General features: G+C 42.9%; 1 protein-coding gene across 2 annotated transcripts in view; it reads left to right on the top strand.

Annotated features, from left to right (window-relative positions):
* RMND1 (required for meiotic nuclear division 1 homolog) overlaps positions 1 to 15823 on the top strand; it is a 45909-nt gene extending 30086 nt beyond the window's left edge. For both annotated transcript variants that reach the window (XM_003811501.5, XM_008963898.4), the window contains 3 exons: positions 3299 to 3419; positions 14854 to 14970; positions 15419 to 15823. In XM_003811501.5, the coding sequence (XP_003811549.3) occupies positions 3299 to 3419; positions 14854 to 14970; positions 15419 to 15451 (271 nt within the window). In that variant the 3' untranslated portion in view covers positions 15452 to 15823. The remainder of the gene's footprint in view (positions 1 to 3298; positions 3420 to 14853; positions 14971 to 15418) is intronic.
* Positions 15824 to 16076: the final 253 nt, after the last annotated feature.

Genomic DNA, 16076 nt, shown 5'->3' with positions numbered 1-16076 from the left:
AAGGCAAAGACAAGTAAGTCTCAACTGCCACCTGTCAGACACCATTAATTTTAAGATGCCTCGAGATGTTAAAATGGGAATAACTATGTCTAAAAACTGATGAATCATTTTAAATAAGTATCTGGAAAGGTTTTCAGCTTATATTATTCTTGTAGTTGTCCCAGGATTTACGGAATGAAACATCCCGGATGTTGGTGTTTTTCTCACAGGCAGCATTGTCCAGTTTATCCCTTCTAGCTTGTGGAATGAGTTACCAGAGCTCACTGCAAATGTTCACCTAAGACTTGTTTTTCCATATTCTCCTTAGATGCTCTGCCTGGAGAGAAGTGATACAGTGTTTCATTGTCTGTGTATCTCTCATAGCTCAGGACCTATAGTTCAGGGTACCAACAAAACTTAAAAACCCATCCATCAGGAGCATCCTGCAGCATATCTGAAGCCTCAAATTCTCTGAGAAGTAGGGTAGAGAGATTCTTCTCTCCTGTTCTCTTGGTCATGCAAGCAGAAATTGATGTAGTGAATTATAATATCCAAACTGAATAGTTAGGACTAAATATACGTAGGTTTGTGAATAGTTTCTATAAAGGCTTACTTTTACTATCCTGTTTCCTTACCTGTACAATAAAAATGCTTATTTGTTAATATAAGGAATGTGATACATCTGTGAAAATAAACATGGCAAATAATATTAGATTAAAAAAACTAAATCTAAATTTATATAGGGTATGATCCCATTTGTGTAAGCAAATAAAAATATTCATGTTTATCTTTATATGCATACACATGTACATGTGTTTGCTTGCACACACATGCATGTATGAATACAGAAAGATCTGGAAGTACACAGCAAAGTGTCTCTACAGGCCTGTCCTTGGGGAGAATAAAGGATTTAAGTAGTGTGGGAGCATAAGAGAGCCTACCACTATTTTTCTGAATCCTTCTCTAGGATATTTTCCTTTTTTTTTTTATCGTGAACAGGTATGTATGTGTTACTTTTTTTTTTTTTTTTTTTTTTTAAAAAAAAACAGGGTCTTGCTTGTCACCCAGACTAGAGTGCAGTGGCATGATCATAGCTCACCAAAGCCTTGATCTCCTGGGCTCAGGGATTCCTCCTGCCTCACCCTCCTGGGTAGCTGGGACCACAGGAGTGCTCCACCACACCCAGCTAATTTTAAAAATAATTTGTAGAGACAGGGTCTCAAACCCTTGCTCAAGCAATCCTCCTCCCTAGGCCTCCCAAAGTGCTGGGATTACAGGTGTGAGCCACCACATCAGTTTATGTGTACTTTCATAACTTAGATTTTTATTTAGTTAAACATCTAAGTGTAAGGCCAGGCACGGTGGCTCACACCTGTAATGCCAGCACTTTGGGAGGCTGAGACAGGTGGATTGCTTGAGGCCGGGAGCTCGAGACCAGCCTGGCTAACATGATGAAACCCCATCTCTACCAAAAATACAAAAATTAGCCAGGAATGGTGGTGTGCGCCTGTAATCCCAGCTTCTTGGGAGGCTGAGGCATGAGAATTGGTTGAACCCAGGAGGCGAAGGTTGCAGTGGAGCCAGGATCATGCCACTGCACTCCAGCCTGGGCGACAGAGCAAGATTCTGTCTCAAAAAAGAAAAAGGCTGGGCACGGTGGCTCACATCTGTAATCCCAACACTTTGGGAGGCCAAGGCCAGTGGATCATCTGAGGTCAGGAGTTCAAGACCAGCCTGACCAACATGGAGAAACCCCATCTTTACTAAAAATACAAAATTAGCCGGGCGTGGTGGCACATGCCTGTAATCCCAGCTACTCGGGAGGCTGAGGCAGGAGAATTGCTTGAACCCAAGAGGTGGAGGTTGTGGTGAGCCAAGATCGCGCCAATGCACTCCAGCCTGGGCAACAAGAACAAAACTCTGTCTCAGAAAAAAAAGTAAGCACAGACTTCTTATATTAAAATGTAGAAATTGAGAGAGTGTGTATGTGTATGCTTGCTTGTCTAGTGTTTGCATAAACACTGGAAGGATACAGAGGAAACTAGAAGGGATTACTGATAGGGAAAGATACAGATAAGAATAAGAGTAAGATTTATCAATTTTTACCTGTTTATATCTTGATCTGCTCAGGAGGCTGAGGCAGGAAGATCACTTGAGCCCAGGAGTTTGAGGCTGCGGTAAGCTATGATTGTGTCACTGCACTCCAAACTGGGTGACATATGAAGACATTATCTCTAAAAAATTTTTTTAATAAAAAACAAAAAAGTGTGGACATATTAAATTTTTTTTTTTTTTTGAGATGGGGTCTCACTATGTTGCCTAGGCTGGAGTACAGTGTCACAGTCTTGGCTCACTGCAGCCTCTGCCTCCGAGGTTCACATGATCCTCCCACCTCAGCCTCCCAAGTAGCTGGGACTACAGGCATACACCACCACACCTGGCTAGTTCTTGTATTTTTTGTAGAGATAGGGTTTCGCTGTGCTGTCCAGGTTGGTGTTGAACTCACAGACTCGAGCAATCTGCCCGCCTTGGCCTTCCAAAGTGCTGGGATTACAGGCATGAACCGCGCCATGCCTGGCCCTAAAATTTTTAATAAAAACAGCTTAGGCTGGGCATGGTGGCTCACGCCTGTAATCCCAGCACTTTGGGAGGCTGAGGTGGGCAGATCACGTGAGGTCAGGAGTTCGAGACCAGCCTGGCCAACTTGGTAAAACCCTTTACTAAAAATACAAAAAATTAGCCAGGTGTGATGGTAGGCGCCTGTAATTCCAGCTACTTGGGAGGCTGAGGCAGGAGAATCGCTTAAATCTGGGAGGCAGAGGTTGCAGTGAGCTGAGATCATGCCATTGTACTCCAGCCTGGGTGACAAGAGTGACTCTGTCTCAAAAAAAAAAAAAAAATTGAAAACAAAATGAGTTTTTTTCTGTGTACTTCATAAATAATGTTGGTATTAAAGATTGAATTAATTTGGTTCAGAAGTTTGAAACTCATTTGTAAATTTTATTTACATGTTTGTTAGCAGTATTTTGCAAAAGTCAGCATTAACAAATGTTTTCAGCCACATGCAATGCCACATGCCTGTAGTTCCAGCTACATGGGAGGCTGAGGCAGGAGAACAGCTTGAGCCCAGGAGTTCAGTTTGCAGTGAGTTGTGATCACACCACTGCACTCCATCCCGGGTAACATAGCAAGACCCTCTCTCTTACCAAAAAAAAAAAAAAAAAAAGTTCTCATAAAGCACTATGTAAATATTAAATACAATAGAAACAATGATTTTTAATTCAAGATAAATAAAAAGTTATAATTTTCCTTTTTAAAGGCACCGTATAAACTTGAGTTCAGACTTCCTGATTACTCCTGATTTCTACTGGGACAGAGAAAACCTGGAAGGACTTTACGATAAAACGTGTCAATTCCTTAGCATTGGCCGAAGAGTTAAGGTACGTATTTTGCACTTTTAATGAGAGAAAAAGACACGTTGTCGCCTATAAGTTGAATATGTTTAACTGCTTGCAGAGAAATATCTTGTTTGACTTCCATTCAAATCTCTTTATATTTCCCCTTCTTGTCCTCTGTACAGTCACTTCAATTTTTTGTGTCAAAGGATCTTCTGATATTAGCTCTACAGACTAGATAAGGTTGGTGAATAAGATGAGAGTTTGGAAGCCTAATGGTCCATCAGGAAGTTCTTGTCAAGTTTCAAGCAAGAGTTCATGACTGCTCCTGATCTGTCATGGTGACAGTGAGAATAGAAATAAATTTAAGAAAGAATCATGTAAGACAAATCAAGTGATGGGTAATGGCAGGCCATGGAGAAGAAAGAATAAAGGATGACTGATGTTTGCCTGGAGGTGACAAGTAGAAAGGTGGAAAAACGATAATGAGAGGTCAGAGAGGGGAGGTGACAGACTAAATCTAAGATATGCTGAGATTAGAGTAGCAACAAGATATCCAATTAGCTCCGTCATGCAGGCATTTAGAAGGGCAGAAGCAAAGTCGGGAAAAGAGACGTGTATTAAGAAATCCCAGCACTTTGGGAGGCTGAGGCGGATGGATCACCTGAGGTTGGGAGTTTGAGACCAGCCTGGCCAACATGGTGAAACCCTGTCTCTACTAAAAATACAAAAATTAGCCAGGCATGGTGGCATGCTCCTATAGTCTGAGCTACTCGAGAGGCTGAGGCAGGAGAATCACTTGAACCCAGGAGGTGGAGGTTGCAGTGAGCCAAGGTCGAGCCACTGCACTCCAGCCTGGATGACAGAGTGAGACTCCGTCTCAAAAAAAAAAAAAAAAAAAAAAAAAAAAAGCTGTAGTGATGGAGGTAGACCACATGGGGAAAGAGCATAGAAAACAGAAAATTGACATTAGTACAATGTGTGCACATAGTTCTGTGACATTTTGCCACATCTATAGATCCATGCAACCACATGATCAAGACACAAAACTGTGCCAGGTGCGGTGGCTCATGCCTGTAACCCCAGCACTTTGTGAGGCTAGAGGTGGGCAGATCACTTGAGGTCAAGAGTTCAAGACCTGCCTGGCCAATATGGTAAAACGCTGTCTCTACTAAAAATACAAAAATTAGCTGGGTGTGGTGGCGCGTGCCTGTAGTCCCAGCTACTCGGGAGGCTGAGGCAGCAGAATCGCTTGAACCCAGGAAGTGGAGGTTGCAGTGAGCTGAGGTCGTGCCATTGCACTCCAGCCTGGGCGTTGCAGCGAGACTCCATCTCAAAAAAAACAAAAGAAAAAGACACAAAACTGTTCTATCACTTTTCCTCATGCTACCCTGTATAGTCACACTGCCCTCCCCCTACCCGGACTGTCCCTAACCCCTGGCAGTGAGTAATCTCTTCTCCATCTCCATAATTTTGTCATTTTGAGGATGTTATATAGATAGTCATACAGTATGTGACTTTTTTTTTTTTTTTTTTTTGAGACGGAGTCTTGCTCTGTTGCCCAGGCTGGAGTGCAGTGGCTCAATCTTGGCTCATTGCAAGCTCTGCCTCCCGGGTTCACGCCATTCTCCTGCCTCAGCCTCCTGAGTAGGTGGGACTACAGGCACCCGCCACCAAGCCCAGCTAATTTTTTTTTGTATTTTTAGTAGAGACGGGGTTTCACTGTGTTAGCCAGGATGGTCTCGATCTGTATGTGACTTTTTAACTGGCTTTTTTCACAGAGCATAATGCCCTCAACTTGGATCCATCCAAATTGTTGCTTGTATCAAAGTTCCTGTCTTCCTGTGGTTACTGAAACAATTTTTTGGTATTTCATTTTGATGTTACTTTTTAATATATCTCGTTGCATAGATATTTAGTAGTTGCTCTGGTTATTACATCTTACGTATATAACATTACAATCTACTGATTTCAACATCTTGCAGATTAAATGAAGTATAGAATCTTTATTTCCCTAATGGATGATTGGATGCAGAAAAAAAAAAAGAATTCTTATTTCTTTTATATTCCTTTACCCTTCCGTATTTATAATTTTCTTAACTATTCTTCTGCAGACATAGAAAACTTCATCAGATAATGTTATAATTTTTGCTTCAACCATCAAACATAATTTAGAAAACTAAGAAAAGTCTGTTGTATGTGCCCATGTTTTTATTCTTTCTGTTCTTTTCTCCTTCTGATCTTCTAAGATTTCTTTTACTGTTTTTTTTTTTTTTCAAGAACTTTAATTAGCCATTCTTTTAAGGTAAGTCTAGTGAGACAAATTCTCTTAGTTTGTCTTCATCTGAGAGTGTATTAATTTTCTCTTCATTCTTGAAGGATATTTTCCTAGAAATAGGATTCTAGGTAGACAGTTTTCTTTCTTTCAGCACCTGAAAAATGCCATGCCACTTCCTTCTGACCTCCATGGTTTCTGACGGAAATCTGCCATAATTCTATGACATCTACATTTTATCTTTTATTATCATTTCACAAGGTCTTTGAGGCTCTGTTCACTTCTTTTCCAGTATATTTTGTCTCTGTTAAGATTGGGTAATGTCCTTTGTTTCATATTCTAGTTGATTGATTCCTTCCTCTGTTACATTCGTTCTGCTGCCCAACATTGAGTTTATTTCATTTATTGTATTTTTCAGTTCTAAAATTTCCATGTTTTTTTATGTGTATCTTCTGTTTCTTTGCAGAGACTTCCTGCTTTTTCGTTTGTTTCAAATGTGTTCAGAATTGCTTGTTGAATCATTTTTATGATGGTTGCTGTAACATCATCTAATAATACCTAACCTCAGATACCTCTTGATATTAGTGTCTACTGATTGTCTTTTCTGATTCCCTCCAACTAATTTTAATACCTCCAGTTTCCCTCATTGCCTCAAGTGTTCTGGCTTGATATACAAGGTCCTTCCTATTGTTTCTGTTTTTCAATCATATTTCCTACCAATCCCCACATTCACCTTGTATCACATCAAAAATAAGTGATTAGCCTGGGAAACACAATGAGACCTCATTTCTACTAACCTTTTTTTTTTTAAAAATTAGCCAGGTATAATGGCATGTGCCTGTAGTCTCAGCTACCCTGGGAGGTTGAGGCAGGAGGATTGCTTTAGCCCAGGAGTTTGAGGCTGCAGTGAGCCATGATCACGCCACTACATCCCAGTCTAGGTGACAGAGTGAGACCCTGTCTCAAAAAAATAAAAATAAAAAATACATGATTTATAATTTCAGAAACCTACCATGGCTTATTGAATGCTATGTTCCACTTTAGTGTCTACATTTTTTTCCTCTAAGCTAGACACCGCCCTTTGCAAAACCACATCAAAGCTATCTGCAGTTGTCACTGATCTTGGTACCACCTATTCCTCTGTAGGTGTCTTCCAGCACAGGACAGTAGAGATCATCACCACTGGTCAGGGCAAGAAAACCAAGCTATGTTGCTTTTAGCTGACACAGAAAGATTGATTAGTGATGGTTTAGGAATCAAATTCAGTGGACTCCATCAACACAGTTTTAGATAACAAAGGTGTAATTAGACACCGGTTTGACAGTCCAACTGTCTGGTCAAACATGAAAAGCACTGGACTTTCCTGGTTGTCGACTGTGCACACAGGCTGAAGATCCAGAGGAGGAAAGGGAGGGATACTAAAAGCTTTATACAGTTGAGGTATTTCCTGTGGTTGTGTTAGCTATTGCTGTGTAACAAATTACCCCAAAACTTGGTGGACTGAAACACCACTTACTGGCTGGGCACGGTGGCTCACGCCTGTTACCCCAGCACTTTGGTAGGCCAAGGCAGGCAGGTCACATGAGGCCAGGAGTTCAAGACCAGCCTGGCCAACATGGTGAAACCCCGTAAATTAGTCGGGCATGGTGGCATGCATCTGTAGTCCCAAGTAGCTGACTCTGGAGGCTGAGGCACGAGAATCACTTGAACCCAGGAGGCAGAGGTTGGAGTGAGCTGAGATTGCACCACTGCACTCCAGCCTGGGTGACAGAGTGAGACTGTCTCAAAAAAGAAAAAGAAAAAAGAAACACCACTTACTATTTAAGTTTTTGTGGGTCAGGAATCAGTGCAGCTTAGCTGGGTCCTCTGATTCTGTGTTTCTCACAAGGCTGCAGTCATCTCAGAGATTCACTTCCTAGTTCACTCGTGGTTATTGGCTGGATTTGGTTCCTCTCAGGCTATTAGATTGAGGCCTCAGTTCCTCATAAGCTGTTGTCCAGAAGCTTCTCCATAGAGCATCTCACAACATGGGAGTGTGCTTCATCAGAATGAACAAGTAGGGGAGTGATATGGTTTAGATCTGTATCCCTGCCCAAATCTTGTGTCGAATTGTAATGCCCCGTGTTGGAGGTGGGTCCTGGTGGGGGGTGATTGGATCATCAGGGTAGATTTCTCATGAGTGGTTTAGCACCATCCCCTTGGTGCTGTTCTTGTGATAATGAGTTCTCGTGAGGTTGTTTAAAAGTGTGTAGCACCTGCATCTCCCCTTGTTCGCTCTTCTTCGCTTCTGCCATGTAAGGTACCTGCCCTCCCTTCACTTTCCACCATGATTGTAAGTTTCTGGAGGCTTCCCCAGAAGCCAAGCACATGCCAGCATCATGCTTCCTGTAGAACAGTGCAGAACCATGAGCCAATTAGGCCTCTTTTCTTTATAAATTACCCCGTCTCACGTATTTCTTTATAGCAGTGAGAGACTGGACTAATACAGAGACCAAGAGAGACTGTCAGGAAGAGAATGCTAGTAAAACAGAAGTCACAGTCTTTTGCAACCTAATCACAGAAGTGTTTTTTGCTGTGCTCTCTTTGTTAAAAACAAGTTAGGGCCAGGTGCAGTGGCTCATGCTTATAATCCTAGCCCTTTGGGAGGCTGAGATGGGAGGGTCACTTGAGGCCAGGAGTTCAAGACCAGCCTGGTCAACATAGTGATACCCCCGCCCATCTCTTTAAAAAAAAAAAAAATTAAAAAGCAAGTTATGGCCAGTCGTGGTGGCTCACACCTGTAATCTCAGCACTTCGGGAGGCCGAGGTGAGTGGATCACCTGAGGTCAGGAGTTCAAGGCCAGCGTGGCTAACATGGTGAAACCCTGTCTCTACTAAAAATACAGAAATTAGCTGGGCATGGTGGCAGACGCCTGTAATCCCAGCCACTTGGGAGGCTGAGGCAGGAAAATCGCTTGAACCTAAGGGGGCAGAGGTTGCAGTGAGCCAAGATCAGCCTGGATGAAACAGCAAAACTTCGTCTCAAAAAAAAAAAAAAAGGCAAGTTATTAGACTGAACCTAAGCTCGAGGGTAGGGGATGACACAAAGGTGAACACCAGGAGGTGGGGAGTCTTTGGGTGGCATCTTAGAAATCTGCCTACCACATTGGTTTTGAAAAAGATGGAGAAAATTCTGGAAACCTACTTTATGACCCCTGACCTACATGATCCTCATACTACCAGTTACTTTAATGGTTGCCAGCTTCAGGCCATCAAAGTTGGTGGAACCATTACTGATCTCATTGTGTTCTGAATTGTCAGCAAGCCAAATGCCGCTGGTCTCAGCTTAGACGAGAACGTTAATGCGAAATTTAATGATCTGATCTTTTACCTGGGTGGCATTTTTTATCTGTCCATCCTCAGTATTCAAGATGGAATTACTGAAGTCAAGTCTGCAACTGAGGATACCCACCTGAGTGAAGAGTACCTTGACAACTAAGTGGTCAGCTGTTTCATGGCTGAGATCAACTGCAGTTATAGAAAGGACACCCGTTGAGAACAAGCAGGCTGCCCAAGCCCCTTCTGCCTCTACTGAATGTACTCTTCATTCTGGTATCGAGGCCAATTTGACATTGAGTCCCTCCATGAAGGGGTTCACATCTATACCTCTGTGCACATGAGCAGCTGGAAGAATCAAAAGCCACCCCAGTCCCTGGCACCCTACACCTGTGGAGAAAGCCATAAGCAATGTCACCCAGACATATCACCAGTCCTTCACGGGTGGCTCTATTTATATCCCCAAGATTTAAAACCTCTTATAGGGCCGGGCGTGGTGGCTCACACCTGTAATCCCAGTACTTTGGGAGGCCAAGGTGGGAGGATCGCTTGAGGCCAGGAGTTCAAGACCAGCCTGGCCAACATGGTGAAACCTGTCTCTACTAAAAATACAAAAATTAGCCGGGCGTGGTGGTGCATGCCTGTGATCCCAGGTACTTGAGGGGCTGAGGCACTAGAATCACTTGAACTTAGGAGGCAAAGGTTCCGATGAGCTGAGATGGCACCACTGCACTCCAGCCTGGGTGACAGAGTGAGACTTATCTCCAAAAAAATAATTAATAAATAAGATAAAGTCTCCTACAGGAAGAACTAGAACTGAATTTATTTACAGGCAGTATGATCTTGTATGTAGAAGACCTGAAAGAATACAAAGAAGCTACCAGAATAAGTGAGTTTATCAAGGTCTCAAGATCAATGTATAAAAACGGTTATCTTTCGTTATACTGCAAATACACAATTGGAAAATGAAATTTTAAAACTTCTGTTTATAGTAGCACCCAAAACTTGAATTACTCAGGTTTGAATTGAGTGATTCAACTATTCCAGAATAATATTAATTAATCAATTGGAGTAATCTGAGTAAGTAATTGTTCTTTATTTCATTCCCCAGTCTCACTGTGGGACATCTTTTTTGGTGTTAAGTCTTCTGCATGAGTTATGAAGCATACCTAAAAGGTCTCAAACTACATTTCTCAGAGTTTTTTCTCAGCATCCCGAAGGCAGTTCAGACTCGTTGGATTATGTCAAGGTTATTTAGAAGGGGTTGAGAGTTCACCCTGCCTTAGGCTCAGCATAGTGCTGGCATTATACATAATACAAAAGAAAAGTAAGAATTGGTCCTGCCCTTCAGCCAGCTTTACAGTCTTCTAAGAAAACAGATGGAACAGGCCGGGTGCGGTGGCTCATGCCGGTAATCCCAGCATTTTGGGAGGCCGAGGAGGGCGGATCACAAGGTCAGGAGATCCAGACCATCCTGGCTAACATGGTGAGACCCTGTCTCTACTAAAAATACAAAAAAATTAGCTGGGCGTGGTGGCGGGCGTCTGTAGTCCCAGCTACTCGGGAGGCTGAGGCAGGAGAATGGCATGAACCCGGGAGGGAGAGCTTGCAGTGAGCGGAGATTGTGCCACTGCAGTCCAGCCTGGGTGACAGAGCAAGACTCCGCCCCAAAAAAAAGAAAAAAAAAGGAACAAAGAGTAGCGGGGTTTTTTATTCCCCCTCAAAAAGTAGAAGAAAGGGTCTTGAGAAAATAGGGGTGAGTAGGCATAAGACATGCTAAGAAGTTGAGTACAGAGGTCCAGATGCAGAGAGCAGTTACACAGTGTCATGGGACAGAAACTAGTTGGCAGTGGATCCCTCGCTCCATTTTCTCACGTCAGTATCCCCTGAAGTCCTGTCGTTGAGGCTTCTGTCCCCATGCCACCTACTCCGTGAACACTTGTTCGTTATCATGACTTCTAATCCCACCTTCTCCTGGTGATTTTCAAATGTCTCTCTCATCCCAGTCTCGTCTGCCTTCCAGACTTTTCCAGTTGCCCCTCAATCTCACAGATCTTCCTCATTTATATATCTCATTGCATCCTTTTAAAAATTGTGTGTACCATTTTCCACTAGAATGTAAGCCCCATGAGATCGGAGACCATGATTATTTTCTTGCCTGTTCTTGGCAAAGGCCTCACAGTATGTCCGCAAAAAATATTTGTAGAATTAGTCAATGATTAAGATTTCAAAATGAAACTTTTGAAATTCCCCCCCACCCCAGAAAATGGTAAACCTTTTCAGTTCTCTATTTCAGCTCATGGGAGGACCTTCTAGCCTCACCTATCTAGTCATTCAACCAGAAACTTAAAAGTCATCTGGGTGTCCTTTTTCTCCTTCACCTTCCATATCCAGTCAAACAATCTTTTTAGTTCCCTCTAAGTATCATGGATTCATTAGCAAACATTTATTGAAAGCCTATATGATAGGCCCTAGGCTGGTGAAACAGGGGAATACCATACTGACCCGTCTTCAAGCCCCCAACTATTAATGTTCATCCACACAGCCCCTCATCTTCCTTTCCCACCTGGACTTGTCTGATTCCTTCTTGACTCTCAGTTTCCAGACTGGACCTTTTCCCAGTCTCTCTGCACCCTTTGGCTGCAAGACAGACACGTGTCTATTTCACCATTCTGTCTCCTCTCTGCCCAGCGTAGTACAGTAAATGTTAAAACAAGTACTTCCAGATTGAACAAAGGTCTCCCCATTACCTGCAGAATGAAGTTCAGATATTCTAGCATGACATGCTGCTTCACAGAAATTTATCATCTTACTGTTCTGTAGGTCAGAAGTCTGGCATGGCCTAAAGTTAAGATGTTGATTCCTCTTTGGAGACTGCGAGTGGAATCCATTTCCTCACCTTTTCCAGTGACTGGAGGCCACCCATATTCCTTGCTCATGGCCCCTTCCTCCATCTAGCAAAGGCCTGTGGAATCCTCATATTGTATCATTCTGAACTCTTCTGCCCCGCATTTCCACTTTTAAGGACCCTTGTGATTACATTGGGCTTAACCAGATAATCTAGGATTATCTCATCTTAAGGTCAGCTAATTAATAACTTTAATTTCTTATACAATCTTAATTCTCCTTTGCCATATTATATTCACAGGTTCCAAGAATTAGGACATAAATCTCTTTGGGGTGGGGGACATGGTTCTGCCTATACCATATGTAGTACACAGTACCTCTCACAATCTGGTACTAACTTCTTTTTTTCTGAGATGGAGTTCAATGCCGTGGTCTTGGCTCACTGCAACCGCCAACTCCTGGGTTCAAGTGATTCTCCTGCCTCAGCCTCCCAAATAGCTGGGATTACAGGTGCCTGCCACCACACCCAGCTAATTTTTCTATTTTTAGTAGAGATGGGGTTTCGCTATGTTGGCCATGCTGGTCTTAGACTGACCTCAAGTGATCCGCTTGCCTTGGCCTCCCAAAATGCTGAGATTACAGATGGGAGCCACCGCCCCCAGCTGACTTACCTTCTTAACCTCACTTCCAAGCACTTTCTTCTAGGTTGTCCACAATCTAGCTATGCTTGTCTGTGTGCTGTTTCCTATGCTTGACATGCTCCCTTCATCCCCCCATAACCCCACCAGCATCCCACCTTTTCTTCGTGTCCACTGCCTTTTAAAGCCTAATTCACATTTCCTACCTCTGTGAAGCCTCTCCTGGTTTTTTCTTTGCTCCCTTAATCTGCATGCTCGACGCGTACATGCCTCTATACCTAAATAAATAGAAAGCATGCTGTGGTAATAGTGACTTTTTTGTGTGTGTGTGACGGAGTCTCGCTCTGTCACCCAGGCTGGAGTGCAGTGGCGCGATCTTGGCTCACTGCAAGCTCCACCTCCCGGCTGGGTTCACACTATTCTCCTGCCTCAGCCTCCTGACTGGCTGGGACAACAGGGGCCGCCACAACGCCCGGATAATTTTTTTGTATTTTTAGTAGAGATGGGGTTTTACCCTGTTAACCAGGATGGTCTTGATCTCCTGACCTCATGATCCTCCTGCCTCAGCCTCCCGAAGTGTTGTGATTATAGGCAAGAGCCACTGCCCCCAGCCATAGGGACTCTTGCTTGCACATTTCAGTGTGTTGTCAGATGCTTGCGTTGAGGTTCGAAGCTAAGTTGTTAGACTTAATAATAGACTTTGGGACGTTTAGGAGAGTTGCGGTAATATAAACTAAAGTTAAGGAATAAATTGGATGAAGACGAGGTAGTGGAGGAAGAAAACGTTGCCTGTTTTTTGGCCCAAGTTGAAAGAAAATGCAAGAGGCTGAATCAGTAGTCTGAAGAGAGAAGCAAGCTTAAGGATGAACATTAAAGACCAAGATCAAGCAGCCAATAGAAACAGACATTAAGAAAGGGCAAGAGTAAAGGAAAACAGGGAGGGGAAAGGAAGAGGGAAGAGGCATGCTCTACACATCTATACAGATTAGAAACTACAGGGTGACCATAACGCCTGGAAATAGGGGCAAATGGTGGAGTGTGGTTCAGTCAGTTAGTCCTGTGGTTCTGTGAATAAGACAGTTTTTTTTTGGAGACAGGATCTCACTTTGGCACCCAGGCTGGACTGCAGTGGCATGATCTTGGCTCACTGCAGCCTTGACCACCTAAGCTCAAGCAATCCTCCCACCTCATCCCCGCCAAGTAGCTAGGACTACAGGCACACACCACCATGCCTGGCTAATTTTTTTGTAGAGACAGGGTTTCACTGTGTTGCCCAGGCTGGTCTCCAACTCCTGAGCTCAAGTGCACCTCCTGCCTCAGCCTCCCAAAATGCTAGGATTACAGGCATAAGCCACCGAGCCCAGCCTAGTAAGGCAGTTTAATGCTATGTGCAAAAATCGTAACATGGTGCAGTAACACATTCCAATCAACCCCTGAACACGTACCTGTGATTCATCTCTTAATGTTCACTGACCAAACCTGTAACTTCAGCATACCCATGAGACAAACTGTTTTAAAATTTTGCTTTCAGGATTTCCAGTAGCAAGTGATATATAAAGATATTAGGTAGGTATTTAACAGTTATCACATCCAGGCCTGGCACGGTGGCTCACGCCTGTAATCCCAGCACTTTGGGAGGCCGAGGCGGGCGGATCACAAGGTCAGGAGGTCGAGACCATCCTGGCTAACATCATCTCTACTAAAAACACAAAAATTAGCCGGGCGTGGTGGCGGGCACCTGTAGTCCCAGCTATTTGGGAGGCTGAGGCAGGAGAATGGCGTGAACCCAGGAGGCAGAGCTTGCAGTGAGCCGAGATCCGCCATTGCACTCCAGCCTGGGCGACAGAGGGAGACTCCATCTCAAACAACAACAACAACAAAAAAAAAAGTTGTCACATCCAAATTTTGAATTCAGGGACTTTTATTTTCTTTGAACCCCCACAGCCAGCTTGTTTGGAGGCATCGGAATGCACAACTGTTGCCGTTCAGTTGAAAGCAATGCCATCTAGTGGTGTGTGTACAGCAGGTCAAATGTTAAGCGTAGATTTTCTAGTAGAAAGTAAATTATCTTTAGGTCTTGCTAAAAAACATTATGTTTCAAGTTTGCCTCTTTTAACTGCTAAAAAGGGCAGCTACTAAAAACTAGGACTCAAAAACCTATTTTTAGTTCTTCCATCAAAATCTTACAAATAGAAGAGCTTCAGTATGCAAAGTATTTCTTGCAGTTAAATTTGTACATTACAAAATGTCTCTGGACGGATTCACAAGAAACTGATAATGTTGGTGGCTGCCTTTGGGGAGAGGACTGAGGAGCAGGATTTTTCACTGTATAGCTATAGAATTTTTATGTGTATGACCGTATTAAATTGTTTAAATACATGTTACTGAAATTTTTCTTACATAGGTCATGAATGAAAAACTTCAGCACTGCATGGAACTAACAGATCTAATGCGGAATCACCTGAATGAGAAGAGGGCACTCCGCTTGGAGTGGATGATTGTCATCCTCATTACCATAGAGGTAAGATGGAAATGCTCTGTACTATAATCAGTTACCATCTTTTCACAAATACAGGGGCTATGCTAATAAGATAGTTTGAGATAGAAAATTATTAGCAGGAAAGAGGCTGACTTTGTTATCATTACTAACTCTATTTGGAAGTTTCAAATTACTATTTGCAAATGCATTAAAAGTAATTCTTGAAAAGGTTCCACTTTTTAAAATTTGAGAGTAGACCTCAAGGTTCTGCTTTTAAAGACAGCATTTGGAAAAAGTTCTAGCTGTAAATTTATAATGTACAGCTCAACATCAGATCAAGCACCCGTACCTCCAATTCATAGGTTGCCACGTGAGAAAGGGCATTTACCTTACTTCAGGAGCATTTCTCATTAATCACAATCTTGGAAGTCATTTTAGTTTGTACCCATAATTTGCCCGTCATGAAATAATTCTCACTTTCTATTCTAAGGTAATGTTTGAGCTGGGACGAGTATTTTTCTGATCAAGTGATAACCAAAGTGTCACTGCAAGAGATATTCAAGTTCTACAATCAATTAAATGTTCGGCCGGGCGCGGTGCGTCATGCCTGTAATCCCAGCACTTCCGGAGGCCAAGAAGGGTGGCTTATTTGAGATCAGGAGCTCAAGACAAGCCTGGCCAACATGGTGAAACCCCATCTCTACTAAAAATACAAAAATTAGCCAGGTGTGTTGGCACACGCCCGTCATCTCAGCTACTCAGGAGGCTGAGGCAGGAGAATCTCTTGAACTTGGGAGGCGGAGGTTGCAGTGAGCTAAGATCACACCACTGCACTCCAGCCAGGGCAACAGTGAGACTCAGTCTCAAAAATAAACAATAAAATAAATATTCACTACTGGGTGATCATTTAATAGGTTTTTTTAATCAAGAAATTATCTTTTTCAGCCCAGTATATCGTGTGAATAAAATTATGAAGAATCTAGTGTTTGTATCTACATCACTGACAATTCAAAAGGAAAATATTTCAGTTAAGAACTTTGGAAAACTTTAGCATCTAGGAAATCTTGGCAAATCTTGGCAGATACTTCTTAAAGTCAAAGGACTTAGGTTTTAGACACCACAACTTAACCTATCCCCAGGGAATCCCA

The sequence above is a fragment of the Pan paniscus genome, chromosome 5, assembly GCF_029289425.2.
Source record: "Pan paniscus chromosome 5, NHGRI_mPanPan1-v2.0_pri, whole genome shotgun sequence".
NCBI lineage: Eukaryota > Metazoa > Chordata > Mammalia > Primates > Hominidae > Pan > Pan paniscus.
This window is presented reverse-complemented; position numbering and strand designations above follow the sequence as displayed.